Source organism: Callorhinus ursinus, unplaced genomic scaffold (genome assembly GCF_003265705.2).
Source record: "Callorhinus ursinus isolate GAN/ISIS: 27379988/994484 unplaced genomic scaffold, GSC_fseal_2.0 scaffold32, whole genome shotgun sequence".
In the NCBI taxonomy this organism is placed as follows: Eukaryota; Metazoa; Chordata; class Mammalia; order Carnivora; family Otariidae; genus Callorhinus; species Callorhinus ursinus.
In genome coordinates this window covers 3,416,363-3,440,305 of record NW_027397094.1, presented here as the reverse complement: position 1 = coordinate 3,440,305, position 23,943 = coordinate 3,416,363, and the positions used below count along the sequence as shown (strand labels likewise).

The following is a 23,943-nucleotide window of genomic DNA, read 5'->3' as shown; positions in this document are numbered from 1 at the left end:
GCCGAAGACCCTGCACGGAGTAGAGGTTTCCTGCTGGTCGGGAGGGGCAGGGAACACGCTGACACCCAAGACACACCACAAAGATGGTGTAGTGAGTAGCTGCCATGGAAAGGAGGAGGAGAAATGTGAGAGAGTCTCAGCCCACGTCCCAGGCACGCAGGCTAGACACGGAGAAGAGAGAGCGAGCCACCCACCTTGCTGCATGTCCACGGTGAGGGGAGAGCCAAGCAGTGAGCAAGCGCAGTCCGCCCCAATGGGAGGGGTAAGAGAATGCAGAGAAGTTCCCAGGGCCTGCAGGGAGACCCAGCGACGGAGCCAGACCAGACACAGCCCAGATGCTGGGACACCAGATGGACTTTGATCCAGCTCTGCTTAGTATTACAGAATCTAGCAGAAAGCAAACAACATGCTTGAAGCAATGGGAAGTTCAATAAAGTGGTAGGAACCATAAGAAAGAACCAAATGGAAATGGAAGCTTTTAATTTTTTAAGATATAAAGATGAAGAATTCCTTTAATGAGCACATCAACAGGCTAACAGATGAATCCGTGAACTTGAAAACAAGGCAACGGCAATTATCTAAAGGAAAGCACAAAGAGAAGAGATGGCGAGGAGAAGAAGACAAGAACAGACAGCATCCAAAAATGTGGAGAAAAATAAATTTTAATTGGAGTCCCAGAATGAGTGGAAAGAGAATCTAGGTTATAAGAAATACTTGGAAAGATAATGTCTAAGGATATTCTAGAAATTGAAACAACATAAAAAACCAAGACAAACAAAAAATGCAGATTCAAGAAGGTCAAAGAACCACAGGAAGAATGAAACCAGGATAAAAGGAATATATATTTACTGCCAAAAAATCTAAGTGATTCAGATAACCAAAAATAAGAAAAATCAAAATACTCATAACCTTGTAAAGCAAAGTCGTTAACATGTCATTACAGTGATTCTGGTCTTCTCTATGCTTTCATAAGCTTTAAAGAAAAGTTTTGAATAGACTTAAATCAGTTTTTAAAAATCAAAGTGAACTCCTTTGAGGAAATACCTTGTTTGTTTGTTTCTAATTCTCTGGCCTGGGAATTCCAACATCCTCAAAAGCTTACATTCTAGGACCAGGGAAGTTGAAAATATAATCCTATTTCCGTTACGTGATAATCTTAATGTGCTAGTATATTTGTTCAGTATTAAAAACTAAATTTTCACCAGCTCTCCTAACTACAGGATAGATAATATCAGTGCATTATGAGCCTTGGATTATGAAATATATCTATATAATTTCATTAAAGAATGTTTCAAGGAACAAGTCTGGGTCGTAGGTTATTATATTAATAATTAACTAATAATATATTAGACTTATATTATTATAGTGTCTCTCAGCTACTAGCTCAAGCTGCTAAGGGAAACCTTTAATAGTTCATGGCCATTCCACCCTCTTTTTCAATACAGAAAATTTTGATTTACAGTTATTCTCGATTTTTCCCTTCTTTCCTAGCTATTATAGTTATTCAATTGAATTTCTATCTTGACTCTTTACAATATAATCTAGGTTTGGGAAAACTTGTTTAGAATGAAGGATGTTTATCTTATACTTCCCAGTGGCAGTTGAAACCCAACTGGCTTCAGTTTCCAACCTGTTTACCTCTGAAGTGTTTACATGTGCAATTCAGATGATGATCATCATTACTTTACTCTTTAAAGCTAGGCTAACAGCCTAAAGAAAACAGATGTTTCCAGAGTTAGGGAAAACACCCTAAATTCAAACAACCTATCATCATATTTAAAAATAAAACCGATGTATGTAAAAACACAGAATGCAGATGGGTTTAAATAAATGTTAATAATGACAACAGAATATATGTAATTTTAAAGTACATTTCTAAATTAATTTTATTTATTTTTATTTATATTTTTTAAGATTTTATTTATTTATTTGAGAGAGAGAGAGTGAGAGAGAGAGAGCATGAGAGGGAAGAGGGTCAGAGGGAGAAGAAGACTCCCTGCCGAGCAGGGAGCCCGATGCAGGACTCGATCCCGGGACTCCAGGATCATGACCTGAGCCGAAGGCAGTCGCTTAACCGACTGAGCCACCCAGGCGCCCCTCTAAATTAATTTTAAAAATTAATACAATACGCAAAAATTGGCTTGATAGATCTAAACTGCTACTTCATCTGGATGTTGGTTCTAGAACTTGAGAGGGCGCCACTGCTTAGTCCTCTCTACCTCCCCACCGTGATTAACATACTATCTTGCCCAAACAGCTATTAAATTTAAGTTGATGAATAACATACTTAATAACTATGGCTCTTTTATAATTAAGTTGCTATTAAATCATTATTTCATTGTTGCTAAAATAGCAGCAGTGAAACTTTGTTCAAGAACAGATTTAAATTCAGAAAAGACTCAACTCAGAATGTATGGGTTTTAATAAATAGACAGATATTTGCCGAATACATAAATGCAGCCACATATGGATATATTTGCAAATTAGTATATGCATATATTTATTTAGTGCTCCTGAGTATATATAGAGAAAGAAAAACTAAAATCTGAAATTATGGATTTGGGTACATATATACACAAATACCAATAAATATTTAGAATATATATATATATATTGTTTAAGTAAAAATGTAGTTCAATTTAAATGAGAATTGCATTCCAAGAGTCTGGTGGACACTAGGTGTCACCAGAGCAAAGCTCAAATTTAACAACAACAACAACAAAGGGGTAAGCTGTTTTAAAATGATTTCCAGGGCAGAATGCATAGCAGCCGTTTTGCTTAGAATTTGGCATTTTCTTTTTTTTTTTAGGATTCATAACTCAAATATTCAAATTCACCAGAATGAAATAAATAGATGGAAAGTATGGACTGAGGTGGAAGGGTTATTCCCCTTCTCCACCACACCCAAGTCAAGGGGAAAAAAAAAAAAAGAGAGACTCATTTTTGCTGATTCAACCTTGAGGAAAGCTAGATTTATTCTTTAAATTCATGCCTACCGACACTGTCGCAGGCTGATACTTGAAGAAGGAATCTGTGCTCTCCCCGTCCGGACGGCTAGGGCGTGGGAGCAGGAGTGGAGGTCTGAGGTCATCTCTGTGGACTGCCCCTTGCTCCTAATGGACCTTCTGACCTCCAAAGTCACTCTCTCCCACACCTGGCCCTGAAAACATCAAGGCATGAGGACCCTAGGTATTGTCTTTGATTTTTTTTTTTTTGCTTACACTTCACTTTCAACAACAATTTGGTGGGTTTCAAACTTTCAATACTTACAGCCTTAAACCAGGATCATCTGTAGGGTGATGCTGTCACCAGGGAGCTGTTACAGACAATAAAATGACTTACTTAAAAAGCTCATTTCTGTCGATGGCTCGGTTGGTCTGGGGGTCGATCGCGTAGACAGTCAGGTCACATTTGGTATAATCTTCTAGAGAAAAGGCATCCCCATGCCTGCGAGCACCAATGGACTCCACCACCACCTTGGCACCGGGAATTTGCTCCTGAACATAGCGATCCAAAATCCTATAAATCAAAGTACAAACGTGACATTCACTCTCAACTTGAAATGACATTTAGTAAATGAAAAATGATGACAGCCTGGTTTTTGCTAATGTTTACTGAATATGAACACTTGAAAAAAACTTCTATTTTTTCAGCATTTAACTCCCAGTGACACTAGAAACTGAATAAGGTAGAAAGAGGTCATCAACCATGTCCTGTTTAAGTCTAGACTTTTGGAATTTATGATACCATTTGAGCTCTATGTGTCTCATGGGAATTGCCAACTATATTGTACAAATAATAAACCTGTCTATGGTTTATAGGAGGCAGGGGGTCTTAGAACTCTTGAGTTCACATGGGTGGTGCTATAAATTCTATGTTCCACGAGATTCTGTGATACATGGAACATGGACTCTCATACAAGGTCCAGGACTAGGGTACCTGTTTCCCTCATGGTATAAAGACTCAGAGCATTACAACAACGAGAGAAGGGAGAGATGTTTTACCAGGTTAAGAAATATATTGCATGCAAATCTCAGAAGCTATTTAGGTGAATACAAACAACAAAAACATCTATCATTTGGTCTAGACTCAACAATATTCAATAGAAAGGACAGAAATAATGTTAACCTATAGGTAATTTCTGGAAAATACAATTTTTTCTAATTGCATAATTTGATTTTAATCGGAAGCACAAGTTATTGCCATGTAAGTGTCTGTGGTCTCTATCACCACAAATGACAATTTCCTTAATGTCTTTGCCTTATTAAAAACTTTACATTATTAAGCCCCATGGATTAACATCAGAATCTATATTAAATATTTATAGACATTCAAATGTAAATGAATTGATTTTAATAACTAGACCCAGCAAATATCTTTACATTTATCTACAGACTTGACGCTCCATTTGGAGTCCGTGTTGTGAGACCCTTTCCAAGGGACACAGTTGAAGCAATATCATCTAAAGTCCTTTAATACATCAGGAAATAGCTTTTACTTCAGATGCCAAAACTGACCTGCTTTCCACTCTATTAAAAAAAACGTTTCCTTAAGGGTCTGGTGTGTGTTTGGTTTGCTCTTGCCAGAGAAGCAGCACTGACACTGAGCCTGGGGAACATGGCAGCACCATTGAGCACAGGGGTATGGCCCACGCCAGGGGACGCGACCCATGGTAGCGAAGCCCTTTTTCTGTTGGCTTTTATTTTCTTTTTAATTGTGTTTGTTTGCTTTTAAATGTGTAGGGAGCAGCACGAAGTCCCTCTTAAAGTACGATTCATCCCTGTCCTTTTCTCAGCAGCTCACACCCACTGGTCCATCAGCCTGATACGATCTCTTCTGATGAGATCCTTGCTGAGGAATAAAGAAAAGAAGAACGTATTCTCCCCGGAACCTGAGAATGGCTACACGAGGAGACACAGACTGTGGGACAGCGTTTAGCCTATTTTAGGATTCTTTTCCTGAGACACTTATGCTCCCTAACCAAAAAACAAAAACAACAACAACAACAACAAAAAAAAAAAAAGGAAAAAGAAAGGCAGGCCTTGGAATCAAACCACTTTATACTCTTGACAGTTGATACAGGCATGAATGGGAAGAACATCCACGGTAAAGAGCTTGGATGTTTGGCTTCAATTTTCGAAGCTTGTTTATTTATGAACTGCAAAATCTTAGACCAGTAAGAAGCCATTAAAGGCTCCGACTCCTTAACCACAAAAATGCGAAGTCATCTGCCACGTGGGAGGATTGTGTGCATTAAATGCACAAACACTTGTAGTCAAATCTCTGCACAGTTTTGAGCACATAGTCACTGTTCCATAAAATATGATTATGCTTGTTATTAATTTGGCTTAAAAGTTTGCATTAATAAACTTCTCCCCTGTCTCTAATTCATTCAAGACATTTAATGAATTTGTGGAATTGTTAAGAAAGCATATTTCTTACTAGTGATGTTCACGAATCAAAAACCAAATATGAGTACGTTGTTAAATATATTGCAGAAGGTGGCTATCTGTCCCAGTACTGCACTTTAATAATTTATAACTGCTGCAGTGCATGTACACATTGATTAAGCATGTTCCAAGGAAATCACTTATATATGCATAAATTACGTTTCCTACAATGAAGAAACTTGTGTATTGAGCTTGTGTCTTTTCCTGTATTTTGGGGGAATACTGCAGACTTACTGTGACTAAAACTTTAAATATGGAATGAAATATAATTGTACCCATTGCTTTATCACATCAGGGAATCATATACCAGTGAAGTCTAAAAATGCCTTATATCATTTAAAACATGGAACAATGTCTTCTCCCTGAATTCTTTCTCTTAAAACTTTGGAGATCTTCTGGAATGAAATACCCAAAAGAAAAAGGTGTCCAAACTCGAACTCCTTCCTTACCTTTTCTGATAAATATATGTTAAACTAAATTTAAGCCTTTTTAAATGAGAACACATTTTGTAAAAATCTCTTTCCACTTGCCATCTATATCCATAGACCTAAGCATGTCTGCCATGTCTGTCTCTGTGTCTATTACCTACACACATGAATACATTACATATATATGCTATTCAAAGAATGGCTCTTTAGCCCTTGATCTTCAAATGCACATGGGTACATTGTTGCTGCCTAAAGGCTTCCTGAGCTCATGAATTTTTTAGTCACTCACTTTGAACTGACTCATATAAATTAATACCAGTGTTTAAATTGCCTTTATGTTTTGCTTTAAATTAATATGCCAAGCCAATTCATACATACAGTTTGGAATCAAATGTCATGAGAATTTACTACATGTAAATTCATTAAGAACAAACATGTCTCTCTCCAGCCTGTCAGCCTAAATTATTTATACACGAGTATACAGACACACATGTATACAGAGACAGAGACCTTCAGTGTTGCTTATCTGTAACACCTGTGTCATGTGTTTCTCCCTATATCAAGGGAGATGACTGCAATGACATTTATATAATGTTAATAATGCTTAGGTTCAGGTGGTAGGATTTTGAGTTTGCCATAAAACGTTCAAGAAAACTTGCCTCTTTATATTATGTTGCTTGAATTTCTTGTAATGGGCATAAGAAAACAATATGGTCATACTTTTAAAAACTCTTTAGCTCCCTATTTCCTCTTCCCCAACTTCTTTTTTTTTTTAAATACATATTTTATTTATTTATTTGAGAGGGAGTGAGCGAGAGAGCACCAGCAGGGGGAGAGGAAGAAGCAGGCTCCCCATGGAGCAGGGAGCCGGTTGTGGGACTTAATCCCAGGACCTCGGGATCATGACCCAAGCTGAAGGCAGACACCTAACCCACTGAGCCACCCAGGCGCCCCTTCCCCAACTTAAGAAAAAAAATATTTTGGGGGGCAAGAGAGGGAACACAAGCAGGGGGAGTGGGAGAGGGAGAAACAGGCTTCCCGCTGAGCAGGGAGCCCGATGCGGGGCTCGATCCCAGGACCCTGGGACCATGACCTGAGCCGAAGGCAGATGCTTAACGACTGAGCCAACCAGGCGCCCCTAAAAAAATTGTTTTTAAAATGATTTATCTATTTGGGGTGGGGGGCAGAGGGACACAGAGAGAAACAATCTCAGGCAGACTCCTCACTGAGTGCAGAGCGTGATGCCAGACTCGATCTCACAACCCTGAGATCAGGACCTGAGATGAAACCGAGAGTCGGATGCTTAACCAACTGAGCCACCCGGGCACCCCAAGGAGGGAAAAAAAATCTTTATATACATTTTCAGAGTTAAAAAAATATATATAGAAGATTAAGCTGGAGTTGGAGTCGTCTAATAAATTTATAGCAAAACTCAGGTAAGTGATTAGTGGAAAATTTTCACTCACTCATTCATTTATTTTCATTCATTCATTCCACAGATATTTATTGAATGCATACCACAGACCAGGCACTGTTCTAGACACTTGGAATATATCAGTGAACAAAACCAAGATCTCTGATGTCACAGAACTTGCATTCTAATTGAGCAAGATAGGTCAGATAATAAAATAATAAAATATGGGGCACCTGGGTGGCTCAGTTGGTTAAGCATCTGCCTTTGGCTCAGTCATGATCCTGCGATCGAGCCCCCGCATCGGGCTTCCTGCTTGGCGGGGAGCCTGCTTCTCCCTCTCTCTCTACCTGCTCCCCTTGCTTGTGCTCTCCCTCTCTCTCTAATAAATAAACAAAATCTTAAAAAAATAAAAATGAAAATAAAATAATAAAATGGCAAGAATGTTTAGGAAACGTGTCACTGAGAAGTCGCTGTGTGAGCAGACTGAAGGAGACAGTGAGTAAACGTGGACATCGCAGGCAGGAGCCTTCCAAGAGGAGGAAATTGCTAACCACCCCCTCAATCCCCCCACCCCACCACCATGTGAAAAGCAAGGTGTATGAGTGTGGCTGGAGCAGAGAAGGTAGGAGCAGATCACGGAGGGGCTTGTAAGGACTGGAAGGGCATTACCTTCTGTTCTGAGTAAAATCAGGATCCACTGCTGAAGTTTAAACATGGAAGTAATGTTAAGTGACCTCACATTTAAAGCAAGCAACACTGGCCACTATGTTGTGAACAGGCTGCAATGGGGGCCGAGAGGAGAATCGGGGAAACAAGTTAGTAAAGACTTAAAGGAGATGAAGGACTTGCTAAATGCCCAGTCTACTCTGTAATTTGGAGGAAGAGACGATATAACATAATCCCTGATTATGAGCCATCTATGAACCACATAATCAAGTATTAATATCTGTGTATTATTAATAGGCCTGGTTAAATGTGCAGGAGGCATAAATCTTTTAAAATAGATCAATAAAGGCAATGTTTAACTGGACAAATACTCCCAGTAATTATCTACTTGACCTAGATAAGCTCTGGCCTTTTGTGGTCGTTCATTTGGAAATAGGTCAATTTTTATAGATTATTCTTTGTTTAAAGAAAAGCAGAAAGGAGAGACTAGAGCTCCGAGATCAATTTCTGATGCATCCTTATTTCATTTGAAGTGTCTACCTAAGTACAGATGGCTCTCAAAAGAGGGTACCATTTTTTCAGAGTTCTGGCTGCTTCCTTCTGTTGCCTTTTGTACTGAACACAGAGCACAAACCCCTTCTCTGTGTCTTCTCGTGCCATCCGAATTGTTTCCTAATGAAGTCCAGTATTTTGTGCATGGGGGAAGGTTGTCACGGTGACAGTGGTATAACCACACTATTATACAGCATGGTATTAAAGCTGGCCGATGTCTCAAGAAAAGTGGGATTTATGCATAGCCACCAGGTACTATTTAATGACACCCTTCGATGATACTAGGTCTATAATGCAGAGAAAAATGCACTCAACTGCAAAAATGAAAAGAGTCACAGAGAAGTATTTATTGACTGCAATATTCTGTGAAGGACCCCAAAGGGCTGAGAATTTTCCACCACTGTGTGCCTCTTGCACAGGAGCTGGGCCATTAGCTGTTCCCCGCTCCCCTCTTGATTACCCAGACTATTCACATAGTGGCTGCTTGCCCCAAGAACAATCCTGCTAAAGCCCTATAGAACATTCTGTCCTCCTTCCCCAAGGTCCTTGGGAGACTTCCGTGCCTGGCATTTTCAAATAAAAGCTTATGCTAATCAGGCTCTGATTTTTTCCCACAATTTTCAGTCACCCACATTGGCTTTATAGAAGAAATGTTTTACAGATGTACGAATATTAAATTTTAGAGAAAGAAATCTCCGGCTCTGTTTTAGATTAGGATGGGGATGGGGCCTACAGTTTATATAATGTCATAATTGCTGAGTGGTTTAATACCTGCTATAAAGTACATACTATTTGGGATCTCTAAAGAAGTAATACTACGTGAACAGTGAACCAGGAAATACCTATTAAAGCATGTTGATTAATTACTTTCCTAGCAATATAAGATTAGGGTTCAGACAATACCCCCTTTTACACGTGACAGTGGATTTTACCCAAGCCTTTGCTCCTGGACGTAACAAGAAGTGCCGCAGGCAGCTGTGTTCCCGGAAATGACCTACTGCAAAGAGCCACCCTTCTCTAAGCCATGGGGGATGCCAGCACGGATCCTCAAAATTCCCACTTTTTGCTTCATACATGATTAGCTGAACTGTTTTGGCCCAACTGATCAATCAAACAAACAAACAGATAAAAATTCTTGTTAACCGAACACTCGTTAAGTTTTTCTCCTTCCTTCAGGTTTCTGGATTTTGACCTCCCCTTTGCCTGTGACAGCGCACAAACCCACAGGTCCCTCCCAGAACGGCGGATGTTGGGGCGAAACACTCTCTGATCTAGATCCATTGTTCTGTCGCCCCACTTGCCCACAACTGGTCCCTTCTACCCTTGCTCAATGCTCCCTATAAAAGAAAGGCTTTCTCTGCCTAACCTTTGCGTGCTGCCGACCTCTGGGTCAGACGGTTCTCCCCATGACAATGGTTCTTCTCCCTAGTATCTTAGTTCCTCTCTCCGGGTTTAGAACAATCCTTAGAAATAAAGTTTCTCTTCTAAATCCAGATTTGTTTGTCTTTGACACACAGAACAGGTAGACACCTAAAGGAGACTGTTTTTCACACTCCTATGTAGTCTTATAAAATGAGTGTGTATTACCACTCACCAAAGTGGGTGATATGCAAAGAATGTTTAGCAAACTACGTGAGGCCAGTGATTATTCATCACCCCCTTTCCTCGATCCCCTGTGCTCTCTGTCCAACAGCCACGAGGCTGCACATTTCCAATTGCATTTGCTACTTTTCTCTCACTGAAGACGTGTGAATTCTCATCAGCACCGCTTAATTATAATTGGAAATTGTTCAAACAAACTACAAAGTAGCAAGTTCTGAAGTTTGTTTCTGCCACTAAAAATGACAAATAAAAATATGAGCAAGGCCTGATCAAGCCCCCACCTCCAACTGTGGTAAGGAACCGTCATCCTGGACACCGCCTACTCATGGCCAGTGGAAGCCACAGCGCCGTGGGTCAGTTATTGCCATCAGGGGCAGACGTATGTCCAAACCGCAAGAACTGTCCTTAGTCCTTGTAAGATACGCAAAAAGAAGGCATCGATAAAAAAGGCACTAACAGGGGCGCCTGGTGGCTCAGTCGTTAAGCATCTGCCTTCGGCTCAGGTTATGATCCCAGGGTCCTGGGATCGAGTCCCCCATCAGGCTCCTTGCTTCTCCCTCTCCCACTCCCCCTGCTTGTGTTCCCTCTCTCACTGTGTCTCTTTCTGTCAAATAAATAATAAAATCTTAAAAAAAAAAAAAAGCACTAACACCCCCCCCCCATGACCCATGTGAACTCTGTTGAGTTTTGGCTGCAAAGCATTTATATATCTCCCTAAAGACACCCTGACTTCAATGGAGGAATTAGCCCAGTGCCCAACATGTACCACTGACTTGAATCCGTGGTCCCGTCCTGCCTCATCCCGTGCCACAAACGGCTGCAGGCAACTCAAGACCAAGACCTCTGCTCTCTGGAGTTTGGTCGCAAGAGTTGTAAAATGGTTGGAACTCACTCACCGAGGTGCTACACATTCATCAGACTGAAATCGCACTTGCACCTATTCACCCCTGTGGGTTCTTGTTTCCCTGGGCTCTGCACCCGCCCCTGTTTCTTTCTACTCCCCAGCCCGTGTTCCTTCCTCCTACTGTCAACGATCGGTCCCCAGGAGCCTCCAGCAAAGCTCCCTCCACTGAAGTTAGCCTCAGCCCATTTCCAGCACATTGGACCTCATAAGATGCGTCTTTCCTTTGAAGGTCCCACCGTACCAAAGCACAAGTCATTTTTCTAATTCTGTCACGGAAGCAACATCTGTCTAATTTTCCTAATCTGGGTCTAATGGGTCCTACTAGACTCTTTGTAATTCTGCTGGCCGTGTATTTTGCTTTTTGCTTGAAGTTGCGTGGGTGCTCATTAGAGAGTTTGAGAAGAATTTGTATTCTGGAAAAATCTAGTCATTTACATTTGCCCTGAGTCTAAATTCTAGGGAGCAATCTATCAATTTCAAATACAAATAGTGTAAACAAACATATAACAGAAGAGTATTTGATTATAACAAACTTTCTCAAAACAAAGGATGGTCTTTGATCTTCCAAGAAGCAAATATAGTGCAAATGAATTAGTATAGTAATTATGATCATTAACCAAAATTTGAACGTTTATTTAGGGCTTACTCTTCTACTCTAAAAGATCTGTAATGTACACATAATACTTAGTAATATGTTACTATGCCATCTCTAGACAAAGTTCCAAAAACTCCGAAGTTCTAAATATAATTAACACATTTTATATGCATATAAATATACATAGGTGTACATATATGCATGTATTTACATATGTGTTATATATGCGTATATGTAAATGTTTTAGGCACATAAGTTTATATGAAAATACATGTGTATAAAACATTTTTTGTGTTACCGCATCAATTTTAATTTTAACTAGTTTATAATTTAAACTAGAAATAGCTTATCTAAGTAGCTTTCTACAATAAATGTTGGATAAATTAATAAATTTTGCAATAAATGTTGAAAGGCATATTTAACTGAACTTTTTTTTATGTGCAAATAGCTTTTTTCTTTAAATCATAAACTGAAGTCACCAATGAAAAACTGGGTCACTTAATTTATTCTCAAGCCAAGTTTTTTTTTTGGTAGATGCCCCTACATTTTAATTTACAACATCACTTTATCCAGTTACCTGTATGTACCTCTTCAATAAGTCTCAACCACAAATTGCATTATAAAAAATTAAGTGTGGAGCCTTACAGAAATCATTTTATCGCTAAAGCAAGTATTTATTTATGGCTGATCTTGCCTTTTAGTTATTCACACTAAAATTATTACAGCGGCCCATTTGTGAGAAGGAGCCAACCTAAAATTACTATTTGATGGAAGTTTCTGTGTGTGAGAGAAGCCCACTCCCTAGAAAAGGATGGGTTGGATATTTAATTCAGTTTCCCTCTTAAGAAACCCTGCAAAAAGGAAGTGGTTAGGAGCCCAACCTGCTGCTCGTCCTTGGCTAGAAACTCAGATTAAACCTCCACCACTTGTTACCGTGTGTGTCTTGGTGGAAACTACTACTTCTCAACTCAAAGCTTTAGGGAACTCAATCCGTACAATGGGGAAAGTAATCAGACCTACCTCAAAGGGCTCTGCGAGAAGTTAATTCCATAGCACCCATTAAGTGCACAAGACCCAACAAATAAAAAGAGCGCTGCAAAGATGTGTCATTTGTTGTGGTGGTTACAGCAACTCCTCACCATTTCCTGGTTGCAAACCCCACTTAGCCTTTTGTCGCAGTAAATGGACTACATTTAACCAGAGGGACTCCACCCTAGGTACTAGTCATAGTGTTTCAAAAGCCTGGCTAAAGAACCCACTGCAGATGGCCACAGGGACCCAAGGCAAGCTTTCCTGATATCCAGCACTGATAAACCCTTAGAGATGCCACCCAGACGACATCCCACGTAAGGTTCTGAGAAACACGGGACGCTATGTACTTCACACTTGGTACATGCTATGATGTCCCGCAGGATACAGGCATTCTCCTCCAAACTGGCATTTCACTCAGAAATGTATTTTTTTTTCCAATTTTATAACTGATTCTGTTCTTTTTTGGTTTTTCATTGGTTTGCTTCTTTCACTTTGGCCCTGACCCAATGAAAACCAAGTTCAGGACTCCTCTAGCGACTCCGCAGGGCTCAGTCTCATCGTCTCTGTGATAGTCTCACTCTTGACTCGTTTAATTTTTCTTTCTGTTTGCTTTATTTTTATGACCCACGTTAAATGCATATTACCTTGTTTTATTGTATGAATCATTGTAAAATGCCTAAAATTCTCTTTGAGTAGGTGGAACATTAAAAAATAATTACAATTAGCATCTAATACAATTTAGATAGAAATGAAAGTGTCTAAAATAGCATTTGTGTTGCTGCTGATACAAATCTAATTTTCTTATACAAACTTGTGGTTGAATTTATTTCTTGGGTTAAAAAAAAACGCAGCATAGACAGAGGTAAATTGTGCATGAGTTAGAGAAAGTTAAGAGAAGAAACATATGTGTAATTAAGAGAGGAGAAGAACTGACTCTTGCTGATCGGGTGTCTGAACTGAGTGGATGCACAAGGGAACAGTCTAGTACCTTATACCACAGGTTGGGACCGATGACAAAAAATAATAAGCTGTTTGGGGTGCCTGGGGGGCTCAGACTGTTAAGTGATCTCAGCTCAGGTCTTGATCTCAGGGTCATGAGTTCAAGCCCCACGTTGGGCTCCACATGGGGTATAGAGCCTACTTAAAAATAATAATAAGAAGAAGCTGTTCTATTTGTCGAAATTTTTGCACCATAAAATGTAAAAGAATATGATAGAAAGAATTTTGATTTTATGTATTTTAAAAACCTTTATATAGTAACTGTGACTCACACTTCAATGGAGCCACCCATAACCATCTTTCGCCCTACATCCGCTTTCCAGTTCTGTTCTCTTTGGTACAAGCAAAAGCTCTGAAAAATAAACTGAATGGAAGGGTATGATATTTGGGAAAAGTACAATAGCGATTATGACACTCTACTTTTTTCGGCTTCTCTCTCCAATATCCCCAATTGTATTTCCAAAGATTTTTTTGATGAAAAGATAAGTACAATAGGAAGCTGGAAAATGCCTTTTTTTTTTTTTTTTTTTTTACTGCTTTTGTGAATGGATTTTATCTCTGGATTATGAATAACCACTTTCCTCAAAACACAGGATAGAAAATAGCTGTATAAATTAACTTCTTTCATTAACTTTTATTTAACTTTTATTAACATTAATATTTGTGTTAATAACTGATATCACTTATGTTAGTGATGTTAATAAGTAATAAGTGATAGATACATATATCACCAACCATAAGTTAAAATAAGAATATTAGAGCCAATATACTGGAACCTTCATTATAATTGTCTCTTATGAATTAAACTGATTTCCCCCTTAATCAAAATCTCCTCTTCAGTCTTGCTATTTTCTTAAACAGAATACTTCCTCCAATATGATTTTATTTTTTTAATGCTTACACTTTTCTCACAGAGCAAACAAAAGCAATGAAAGGATGGCTCTATGTGCTGTAAAACTCAAAAAATAGCATTTTTAATTGATCTTCCATTAAAATAGACTTTCAGTGAAGGAAGAGTCTACACATCTCTTCTTGAAAACAATAGTTATCGTTCAAATATTTCAAACATTATTTTAAAATAGAAGCAAAATTAAAACGTCCCTACTGGAATTATAGGAAGTATTTTGTTTGTTTTGGCTTTATTTAACTATTTCCAGAGGTTTGAGTACAACAAAAAAAAAAGCAAAAAAAATAAAAGGAGAAAAAAATACTGATTCTGCCAAAATATACCATGTAAACGTTATAGCTAAGCCCAATTTTTTTTTTATAAATGCATATTGCTGGGAGAAATGGGTGAATGGCACAATTATATATTTAAATTTTTCTCTATTACATGTACCAGATGGCAAGTATTAACTAGAAAGTCAATTTATTATCCCTCAGTACTTTTTATTTCTCCCAACAGAAACTAGTATTATTTTCACTAGAAAGATTCTGAAATTTGTTAATTAACAAATGATGCATCTTCTGACCCTTAAAATACAAACCTATTGAAAGCAGGGCATCAGCCCACATAATTCTTTACTGAATTACTATACAATGGAATCTTCAGAAAAGGTCAACTTGAGTTGGTAAGTCCTTGTTATTGGTTAATTCTGCATGTAGGGGAGAATCACTTGACCCTCGAACACCATGGGTTTGAGCTGCGTGGATCCACTGATACATGGGATTTTTACATGACAGCATCTTCAGTGTATTTTTTCTCCTCTGATTTTTTTTTACTAACATCGTCTTTTCTCAAACTTACGTCATTGTAAGGATATAGTATATAATCCATAGAACATACAAAGTGTATGTTAATCAATTGTGTTACTGGTAAAGTTTCCAGTCAACAGCAGGATGAGTAGTTGAGTTTTTGGCTGAGTCAAAGGTTGTATGTGGACTTTCAACTGTAGGGCACTCCTGAGCCCTATGTTGTTCGAGGGTCAACTGTGTATGAATTTGGAAAATCCATGGGACATGAAATAAAAAAATAAGAATTTACCCTAATATATCTGAAAGCTATTATCAGAAACAAAACAACAAGTACTGTGACTTTGAGCCATTCTGACAGAAATTTAATCCTTAGTGTTTATTCATGTTGTGCTCCGAAAGCACACCTTCAAATAATAACTAAGAACTCATATAAAATGGGACATTGTAACCCTCACAAATAGGGCACCTGAAAGGGAGAGCTCCCCGCTTTGTAACTATGGTTCCATGTTGTTAGCTCAATACTGACACATTGGGGATAATTAAACATTTTGCTATAGGACGTGAAATACATATTAGACTTCAAATCCCTATACTTTTCCACATTTCAAGGAATTAAGCATTAAAGAAACTACTACAATATGCATGAATAACAACACTGAGACACTATTTTATAAAAGTCCAATTTCATTCTGGGCTAGCTTCCATTCTGTAAAGAACTATGACTTCTTACCACATAGTACGTTTAAAGTATTTGTTCTTTGAAAAGGAGATTATTTCTTCTCTGCCAAAATAAGCCCCAAACTGAGTATTTCAGAAAAAAATAGCAGAGGAATTTGATTTATGTTGAAACAAAGAATCGAGGCTTTGAATAAAACCAAATCATGTTTTTTTTTCAAAGAATAATGAATTATACCCTGAATATTAAAAAGTAGGAATTCATTTTATGTTGGGTTTGTGTTTTATTTTTATGACTGGCTTCAATTTATTTTACAGCTATTAGAAGCCAATTACAGAAAATGTTGTTTTCGAGAGTCGTATATTGAAATGTCTGTATTTCATTCTGATAAAAATTAGATCATTTATGGTCAGCCTCTGTTGATAACCTCCCCAGCTTCAACCCCATCTTGTGCTAAGTATACTTAAAATCAGCATGTGATTGCCAATACTTACAACAATTTAAGATGCAGCAGACAAGAAAGACTATACAACTGAACAAACTCTCAGATACTAACATTTCATATAGTCTTGCTGGGCTTACATTTTTTTCACAGGTTTCCACTGGTTTCATGGGATTGTACCATACCTGCTATACATAATGACTCAGTTCATGGGAGGAATAAATAAGGCAGAAGAAAATAACCTTAATGCAGGGCTAAGGAAGTGGCCGTATGGAGGAAATAATGGAGTTTCAATTCATCACCAAGTTGGGAAATCAGCAGAATGATAATGAGAAAAAGAATGGCGTCAGGACATTTATTGACGGGAACCAAATCTTGTTAACAAATAAATCAATGCGGGGCGCCTGGGTAGCTCAGTCTTGTCTGCCTACGGCTCAGGTCATGATCCCAGGATCCTGGGATCGAGCCCGCCATCGGGCTCCCTGTTCCTCCCCCTCCCACTCCCCCTGCTTGTGTTCCCTCTCTTGCTGTGTCTCTCTCTCTCTGCCAAATAAATAAATAAATAAATAAATAAATAAATAATCTTTTAAAAAATAAAAAATAAATAAATAAAGTCAACGCTCTCCAAGAACAGATTACTTTCCCACATACCATGTTATCAAATTCTTCGGTGGCCAAGTAAGAACAATCTTATTTATTTATTTTTTTCCATCTGCTCGGAACCCAAACCCAGGAGTCATTATTGCTTCTTGCCTTTGCTCATACATCAAATCCATGACAAGTTTTAGAAGCTGTACCTTGAAAATATACCCTTAATCTAATCACCTCTCCTTGTATTCACCTCTACCTCCAGTCAAGTCACCAACGATCTCTCCCTGGACTCCTTCCTGCTACAGACTCACAGCTGGTCACCTCATCTCCCACTCAACAACCTTTGAAAAACGTAAGCCAGAACATGATTTCTCTGTGCAAAACTTCACAGGCAACATTGGCCAAAAGAAATATAATGCAAATCACATGCAAACAAAAATTTTAGTACTCATATTAAAGGATTCAAAATCAAAATGGTGAGATTAATATATTTATTTCACTCAGTATATCCAAAAATTATCATTTCAGTATGTAATCCACTTAAGAAATATTAATGATATGGTCCCTTTTCGGGGGGTGGGGAGAGTACCAATTCTTTTAAACCTGGTGTGTATATTATACTTAGATCACCTTCCATTTGGACCTGCCACACATTTCAAGCACTCAGCTGCCTAGGGGCTATCTAGTGGACAATCAGTTCTAAGGACTTTGTATCTTATGCAGAGGAAGATGTTAAATCCTCCAAGTGGCCTGTGAGATTCTATATACCCATTTCCTATCTTGATAGGACAAGCACGCTCCAACAGCTGGGTTTTCACACCAGCGGTGTCCTGAGAGAACAGCCTCCATGCCCCCCACCTCACCCCCCAACCCCCATCACGGTAGCCACATGGCTCTCTCCCTGAATTCCTTTCTGCTTGGTTTTCAGCTTATCAGAGGGCTTTCCTTGGTCATCCTATATGAAATAGTACCTTTTTTTTTTTTTTAAAGATTTTATTCATTTATTTGAGAGAGAATGAGAGATAGAGAGCACGAGAGGGAAGAGGGTTAGAGGGAGAAGCAGACTCCCTGCTGAGCAGGGAGCCCGATGTGGGACTCGATCCCGGGACTCCAGGATCATGACCTGAGCCGAAGGCAGTCGCTTAACCAACTGAGCCACCCAGGCGCCCCTGAAATAGTACCTTTCTTCCATCACTTCACTGCTTGTATTTGTCTTTATTGCCCTCATATATATATTATATATTGCCCATATATATATGTGTATATACATATATATATAATAGGTATATATAAATAACATATGTTATATATTTTTCTTCCTGTTTTCCCCCAACAGAATGTAAGCTCCATGGGAACAGGAACTTTGCTTTGTTCACTGCCATGTCTCCTGTGCTTATAACCAGTAACTACTTTTTATTTAACAAATACATTTCCAGCTTCACATATGGATATTAGGACTTAAAAAGTTTAATTGACAAGCCTGAGACCTCCCAGCTGGTCACTGATGGGCCAGGGACTTGAGCCTGGGGTCCTCTGAATTCAAAGGGAATGGGCTTCCTGGGTGGGGGGGACAGCTAATACATCATTTAGGAATTTTACATGAGATTTTCCCCAAAGTATTTTCGTATAGGAATCTGAAGAGAATAAATAAGCTTTTTTTTTTTTCCCCTATTTGGAGAATATAACACTCTAAATTAGGACTTGGCAAGTTAAAATACACAGGGCTCAATTCAGGCTATTTTCTGTTTTTGGAGATAAAGTTTTACTTACAAAAGTATTGTCATTAAAATCAGTAATTTAAAAGCATTATTTTTAAATTTTAAATTACTGTTAACATTAAAAATTATAAGAGATAATGTACTAAAACAATTTAAATAACATAAACATTATAAAAATTGTTTTAAAATATATTATTAGTCTAGTAACATTAGTATTTATAAGATTCATAGCTGTCCCTTTAGAGGTGGTGTCCTGACTGCCCACCCCCAGCTCTGAGTAAGGAGAGGGTAAGAATGATCAAAGCTAAGGTGTTTATTGATTTACCTTTCCATCTGGCCTTTCCCCTCAAGACCAGTCTTTATTCCACTGATGTAAGAAAATGTAAGTGCTAGTACTTACTGTTTACCATTTCATACTTCTCTTCCCAAGAGACTTCATAATTCTCCTTCTAGAAATATGTATCCTGGCCTGATTTCTGAAGTATGTTTTGTAACCTTAATCCAAGGAGCCATCAGTTAGTTATGCAGGCACATTTCAGATGCTGTATCAATATTTCATGGAGATGGGTCCTTCTCCACTAGTCAATACCTACTTCAGTAAAGTCCTACTATCACTGAATTTCCATATCGTATTTAAAGTAAGAGAAGTGTTGGAGCAACTGCATGACCTCGATGATCATTTCCAATTCCTGCTGTGAGGCAGGACTGCTAAAAACTCCTTCATGTATACTTTTCAAAAATGCCATTTCTGCCGATTCTTCAAGATGTAAATCTTAGAATCCCAAGCTTCTTTTGCTCCTTTGGGCTCCACGGTGAAGTAGGAGATTGGAGACACGGACGCAAACGTCTCCTACTTTCCTCTGGAGACACCCTTGCCGGGGCTTTGCTGCTAAGTTGAGTTTCTGTACCTTATCCTCCCAGCCATTTATCCCACTGCTTAACTGCAAAATTTGTAAGAGAAACACAAGGCCCATGAAGAGATAAATCCTAAATTCCACCTAAAATACTTCAGAACATAAACACGAAAGGCCACCTGTGGGCCCAGATTCTCACTGGAATTTGCTTCAGCATTAATAAAATTTAGAAGAAATGTGTTTCACCAGAAAGGAGCATTGGTTAATTCTACAAGCTCCAAATGACAAAAGTCATAAAACAATTTTCAGTAGAGCATTTACGTCAGTTTCAGGGGAATGGGGAATGATCATTCCCATCACTATGGCAACACCCCTTTAAAGGAGCTTTCTATTTTCAGGGCATTATGTTCTTTGCCATCAAAGGATACTGTCCGCCCTCTGCAAAACCTTCCCCATCATGAAATGAATGTCTTCGGTCATTACGTTTTTCTTTTATCAACCCTCCCAGCTTGCACTGATTTCATGCTTACCGAGAAAACTATGGATTATGATCTGGCCTCATTTATGAGTCCGCCTAAAGGAAGAAATAAAAGTGATGATAGTATGGAATTCAAGTTTTCCATTTTGTAGGGTGAGGATGTCTCGTGGGAGATACAGAAAATGGCTTTAGTGATGGTGTGACTTGCGATCAGAGAATGTCTACAGGAAATGTGTGAACTGGTGAGCCTGGCCACTGCAGCCGTGAACTCCTACGTTTATTTAACATCCTTACATTATTTGATAATTCTTACCCTCTCCTTACTTAGAGCTGGGGGTTGTGGGTCAGAACACTATCTATAGAGGGACAGATATGAATCTTATAAATATTAATTTAACAGACTAATAACACATTTTAAAAACATTTTATAATGTTTATAATGTTATTTAAATTGTTTTGCATCATGTCTTTCCAATATAATTTTTAAATATTAACAGTAACTTAAAATTAAAAAAAAAACAGTATTTTTAGGTTACTGATTTTCACGACAATCCTCGCGTAAGTAAAACTTTATTTCCAAAAAGAGATAATAGCCTGAATGTAGCCTGTGTGCTTTAACTTGCCAAGTCCTGATTTAGAGCATTATCCTCTCCAGATAGAAGAAAAAAATGCTCATTTATTCTCTTCAGATTCCTGTAACCATCATTCCATTATCTACGCGGTTACCTATGTATCTCCATTCTTCCCCCGGATGCTCAGGGAGTGTTTGGTGCTGACTCGAGCCGAATCAGATCCAGCAGTCCTTATCACTACCACTAGCAGGGCTCAGAAAGGAATCAGAAAAGCTACACACCGCATGATTCCAGCCACATGACGTCCGGAAAAGGCAAACCTATGGAGCCAGTAAAAGATCAGTGGTTGCCAGGGGAAGAGGAGAGGGGGGGGGGGGGGGGGTGCAGACAGAGGATTTTAGAGCAGGGGATCCATTCTGTATTGATACTACCGTGATAGACAGATGTCATTACACTTTAGTTCAAACCCACAGAATGGACACCACCGAGAGTAAACCTAATGTCAACTATGAATTTGGGGTGATTCCAATGTGCCGGTATAGCTTTGCTGGTTGTAACAAATGTACCAGTCTGGTGGGAGACATTGATAGGGAGCGAAGCCATGTGTATGGGGAAAGGGGGCAAATGGGAATTCTTCTGCTTCACTTCATTGTGAATATAAAATTCCTCTAAAAAATGAAGTCTATTTTTCAAAGGGATCAGAAATTTTTGTGCTTAAGAATCTCTAAATTAACACAGATTTTTAAAAATCTACAATAAGGAATCAGGCATGTGCTGCTATGCTTACCACACAAGCAAATTTCTATTTAATTCTTTCAAAAAAGCAACACAGAGGGCGCCTGGGTGGCTCAGTTAAGCGTCTGCCTTCAGCTCAGGTCATGATCTCAGCATCCTGGGATCTTCTCCATTGGGCTCCCTGCTCAACGGGGAGTCCGCTTCCTCCTCTCCATCTGCCCCTCCCTCACTTGTGTGCACATGCACTCTTCTCCCTCCCTCCCTCTCAAATAAATAACATCTTTAAAACAAAACAAAACAAAACAAAACAACAAAACAGCAATAGAGGATTGGCCTTCTTATTCCAATTTTCAAGATAAGGAGGCGTAGCCCTAAGTGTGAAATCTCCTGCCTGGAGGTCACAGGGCTACAATAAGATTCAAACTTCTGTTTGAATCCATCTTCTGAGCTCCATGCTAAACAACCCTCTTTGGAAAGAATGGAAAAACTGGGGTCTCTGTCTTTACCCTCCTGACTGGGTCACTAACCTCATTTCTTAGATTATCTGTTATCCCTGGAAAAGTCGCAATCCCCATTGTCCTACGTGGCCAATATTGTTTAGTTCTCGCCAGCAACCCCATGATAATAGCTTTATTAGTTTCTGTGAACAGATGACTAGAAATGGTGAGGCAGTCTGGGGAGGGTGAACTGATTTGCCCCAGCTCCTGTTTCTAAACTGGTGTTACAGAACTCTAAGCTCCTTTCACAGGAATACTTTTCTCTCAAGACTTGAAAGGTGCCTGGTTTTTCTCATTCAGATCTTCATTGCCACTTAAGAGGAAAAAAATCCTATAAACTGCTGTGAAGTTATACTTCTTTGTCAATTTTTCTTCAGTTTTCATAAATGATGTCTCACTATGAGAAAGGGGAATTATGATTTTGCTTGTATAAAATTTTCATTCAATAATATGCATCAGGTGCCCACTATATGCCTAGAATTATAGTAATGGAAGATGGTTTTCCTATCTTCACGGAGCTTATACTTTGGTGGGAAATTGACATGTAATGAAAATAGTATTTATTTTTCTGTGAAGAAAAATAAAGCATAATGAAGGGCTAGAGGTTGAAGATGGTTGTACCATCTTCTGGATGGTACCATCAGAGAAAGCCTGCTTCCATAGAGAACATTAAAGTAGCTAAGAGACAGGCATGATTCTGGATTTTCTCAGGTGTAATCAGCCATTATTTTGACAAAGGCTAAAGGTGTATAAACCCCTTTTGCAGAAGTAAATCCGACACTGCATGACTGATATTCCAAGCATACACGTTGAGCACACTGAGAATCACCTTCTCCATACAACATTGTACATGACACGCAAAGGTTAAGTTTGTGAAACTGCAAGAAATAATTGTTACAGAGCACACATGTTTTCATTATGGGAGAAGCACTCAGAATTCCATCAGTGCTTTTCCTATTGTATTTGACACATAATTACAGAAAGTTCAGCTGTCTGTTAGCTGAAGCTTCTTCTGGCAACTTGGAAGTGAGAGATACTTTGCTAGAGAGAAGCAGTGATAATTGACATCTGTCAGCCTGCACTCAAGGGACACAGAATAACAAGTATGTGCCCATATGAAAATTATGAAATGATGTCAGGCTAGGTTCGGGTCACTCAGAGTGAACTAGAAAGGCATTGTAATAATCCTCGATAGCATTCAGAATATTATTAGAGAAGTGCAGCTTCACATCAATAGTCACAACTTTCTGAGTCAAAAGTGACGTGTTCGGTGTACAGCGATCAAAGGGTACACTGTGGCATTTATTCTGGAAGAATCCAAAACATGTATTGTTTAAAATTAGTCTTCAGGGTTTTTGAAAGAGTAAGTGTGAGCCACCTAGATACATCACTTTGAGAAATAGCATTCCCTGGACTAGCTGGATCACTGAGATGAGCTTTTTGAATAATTTGGGACCACAAAATCAAGATATATACTCTAATAATGAATGTTAGGATTTGTTTCTTATATGCAGTGTTTTGAGTTTATGTTGATGCATCAGTCAAAGCATCCTGAGTAAGATCTTATCACATCTCATTTCCATACCTATTTGCAGACACTCTCAGAAGCTTCTGGTACATTAGATGAAGCTATCTGTTTCAGGAAAAGGGTAACCTGAATTATTAAGATGGTATTTTATAATATATGTTTAATCTGAACCCTGTAATGATTAAAAGGACCTCATTCAATAAAATTATAGCCAACTGAAAATAAATATGTAAGTAAACAAAAATCCATTACTCTGTGAGATCTTCTATCTTCTTTTCCACCAGAGTCGGGGGCACGTTGGAAACAATGACCTGCATGTCCAGCTGATTGACCACGGAAACCTGCAGGGAGGAAACCAGAGCCTGTTCAGAACTCACCAGCATTTTTTTCTTTTTTAATTTTGTTCAGTTAGCCAGTGTATAGTACATTAGTTTTTGATGTAGTGTTCAATGATTCACCAGTTGCATATAACACCCAGTGCTCTCATCATATCATGTGCCCTCCTTAATACCCAT

General features: G+C 38.7%; 1 protein-coding gene across 1 annotated transcript in view; it reads right to left on the bottom strand.

The window, feature by feature from the left end:
• PCDH15 (protocadherin related 15) overlaps positions 1-23,943 on the bottom strand; it is a 1,645,434-nt gene that overhangs the window by 32,319 nt on the left and 1,589,172 nt on the right. The window contains exons 30-31 of the mRNA XM_073878941.1: positions 23,681-23,769; positions 3,343-3,519 (exon numbers count right to left, since the gene is read on the bottom strand). Of these exons, the coding sequence (XP_073735042.1) occupies positions 3,343-3,519; positions 23,681-23,769 (266 nt within the window). The remainder of the gene's footprint in view (positions 1-3,342; positions 3,520-23,680; positions 23,770-23,943) is intronic.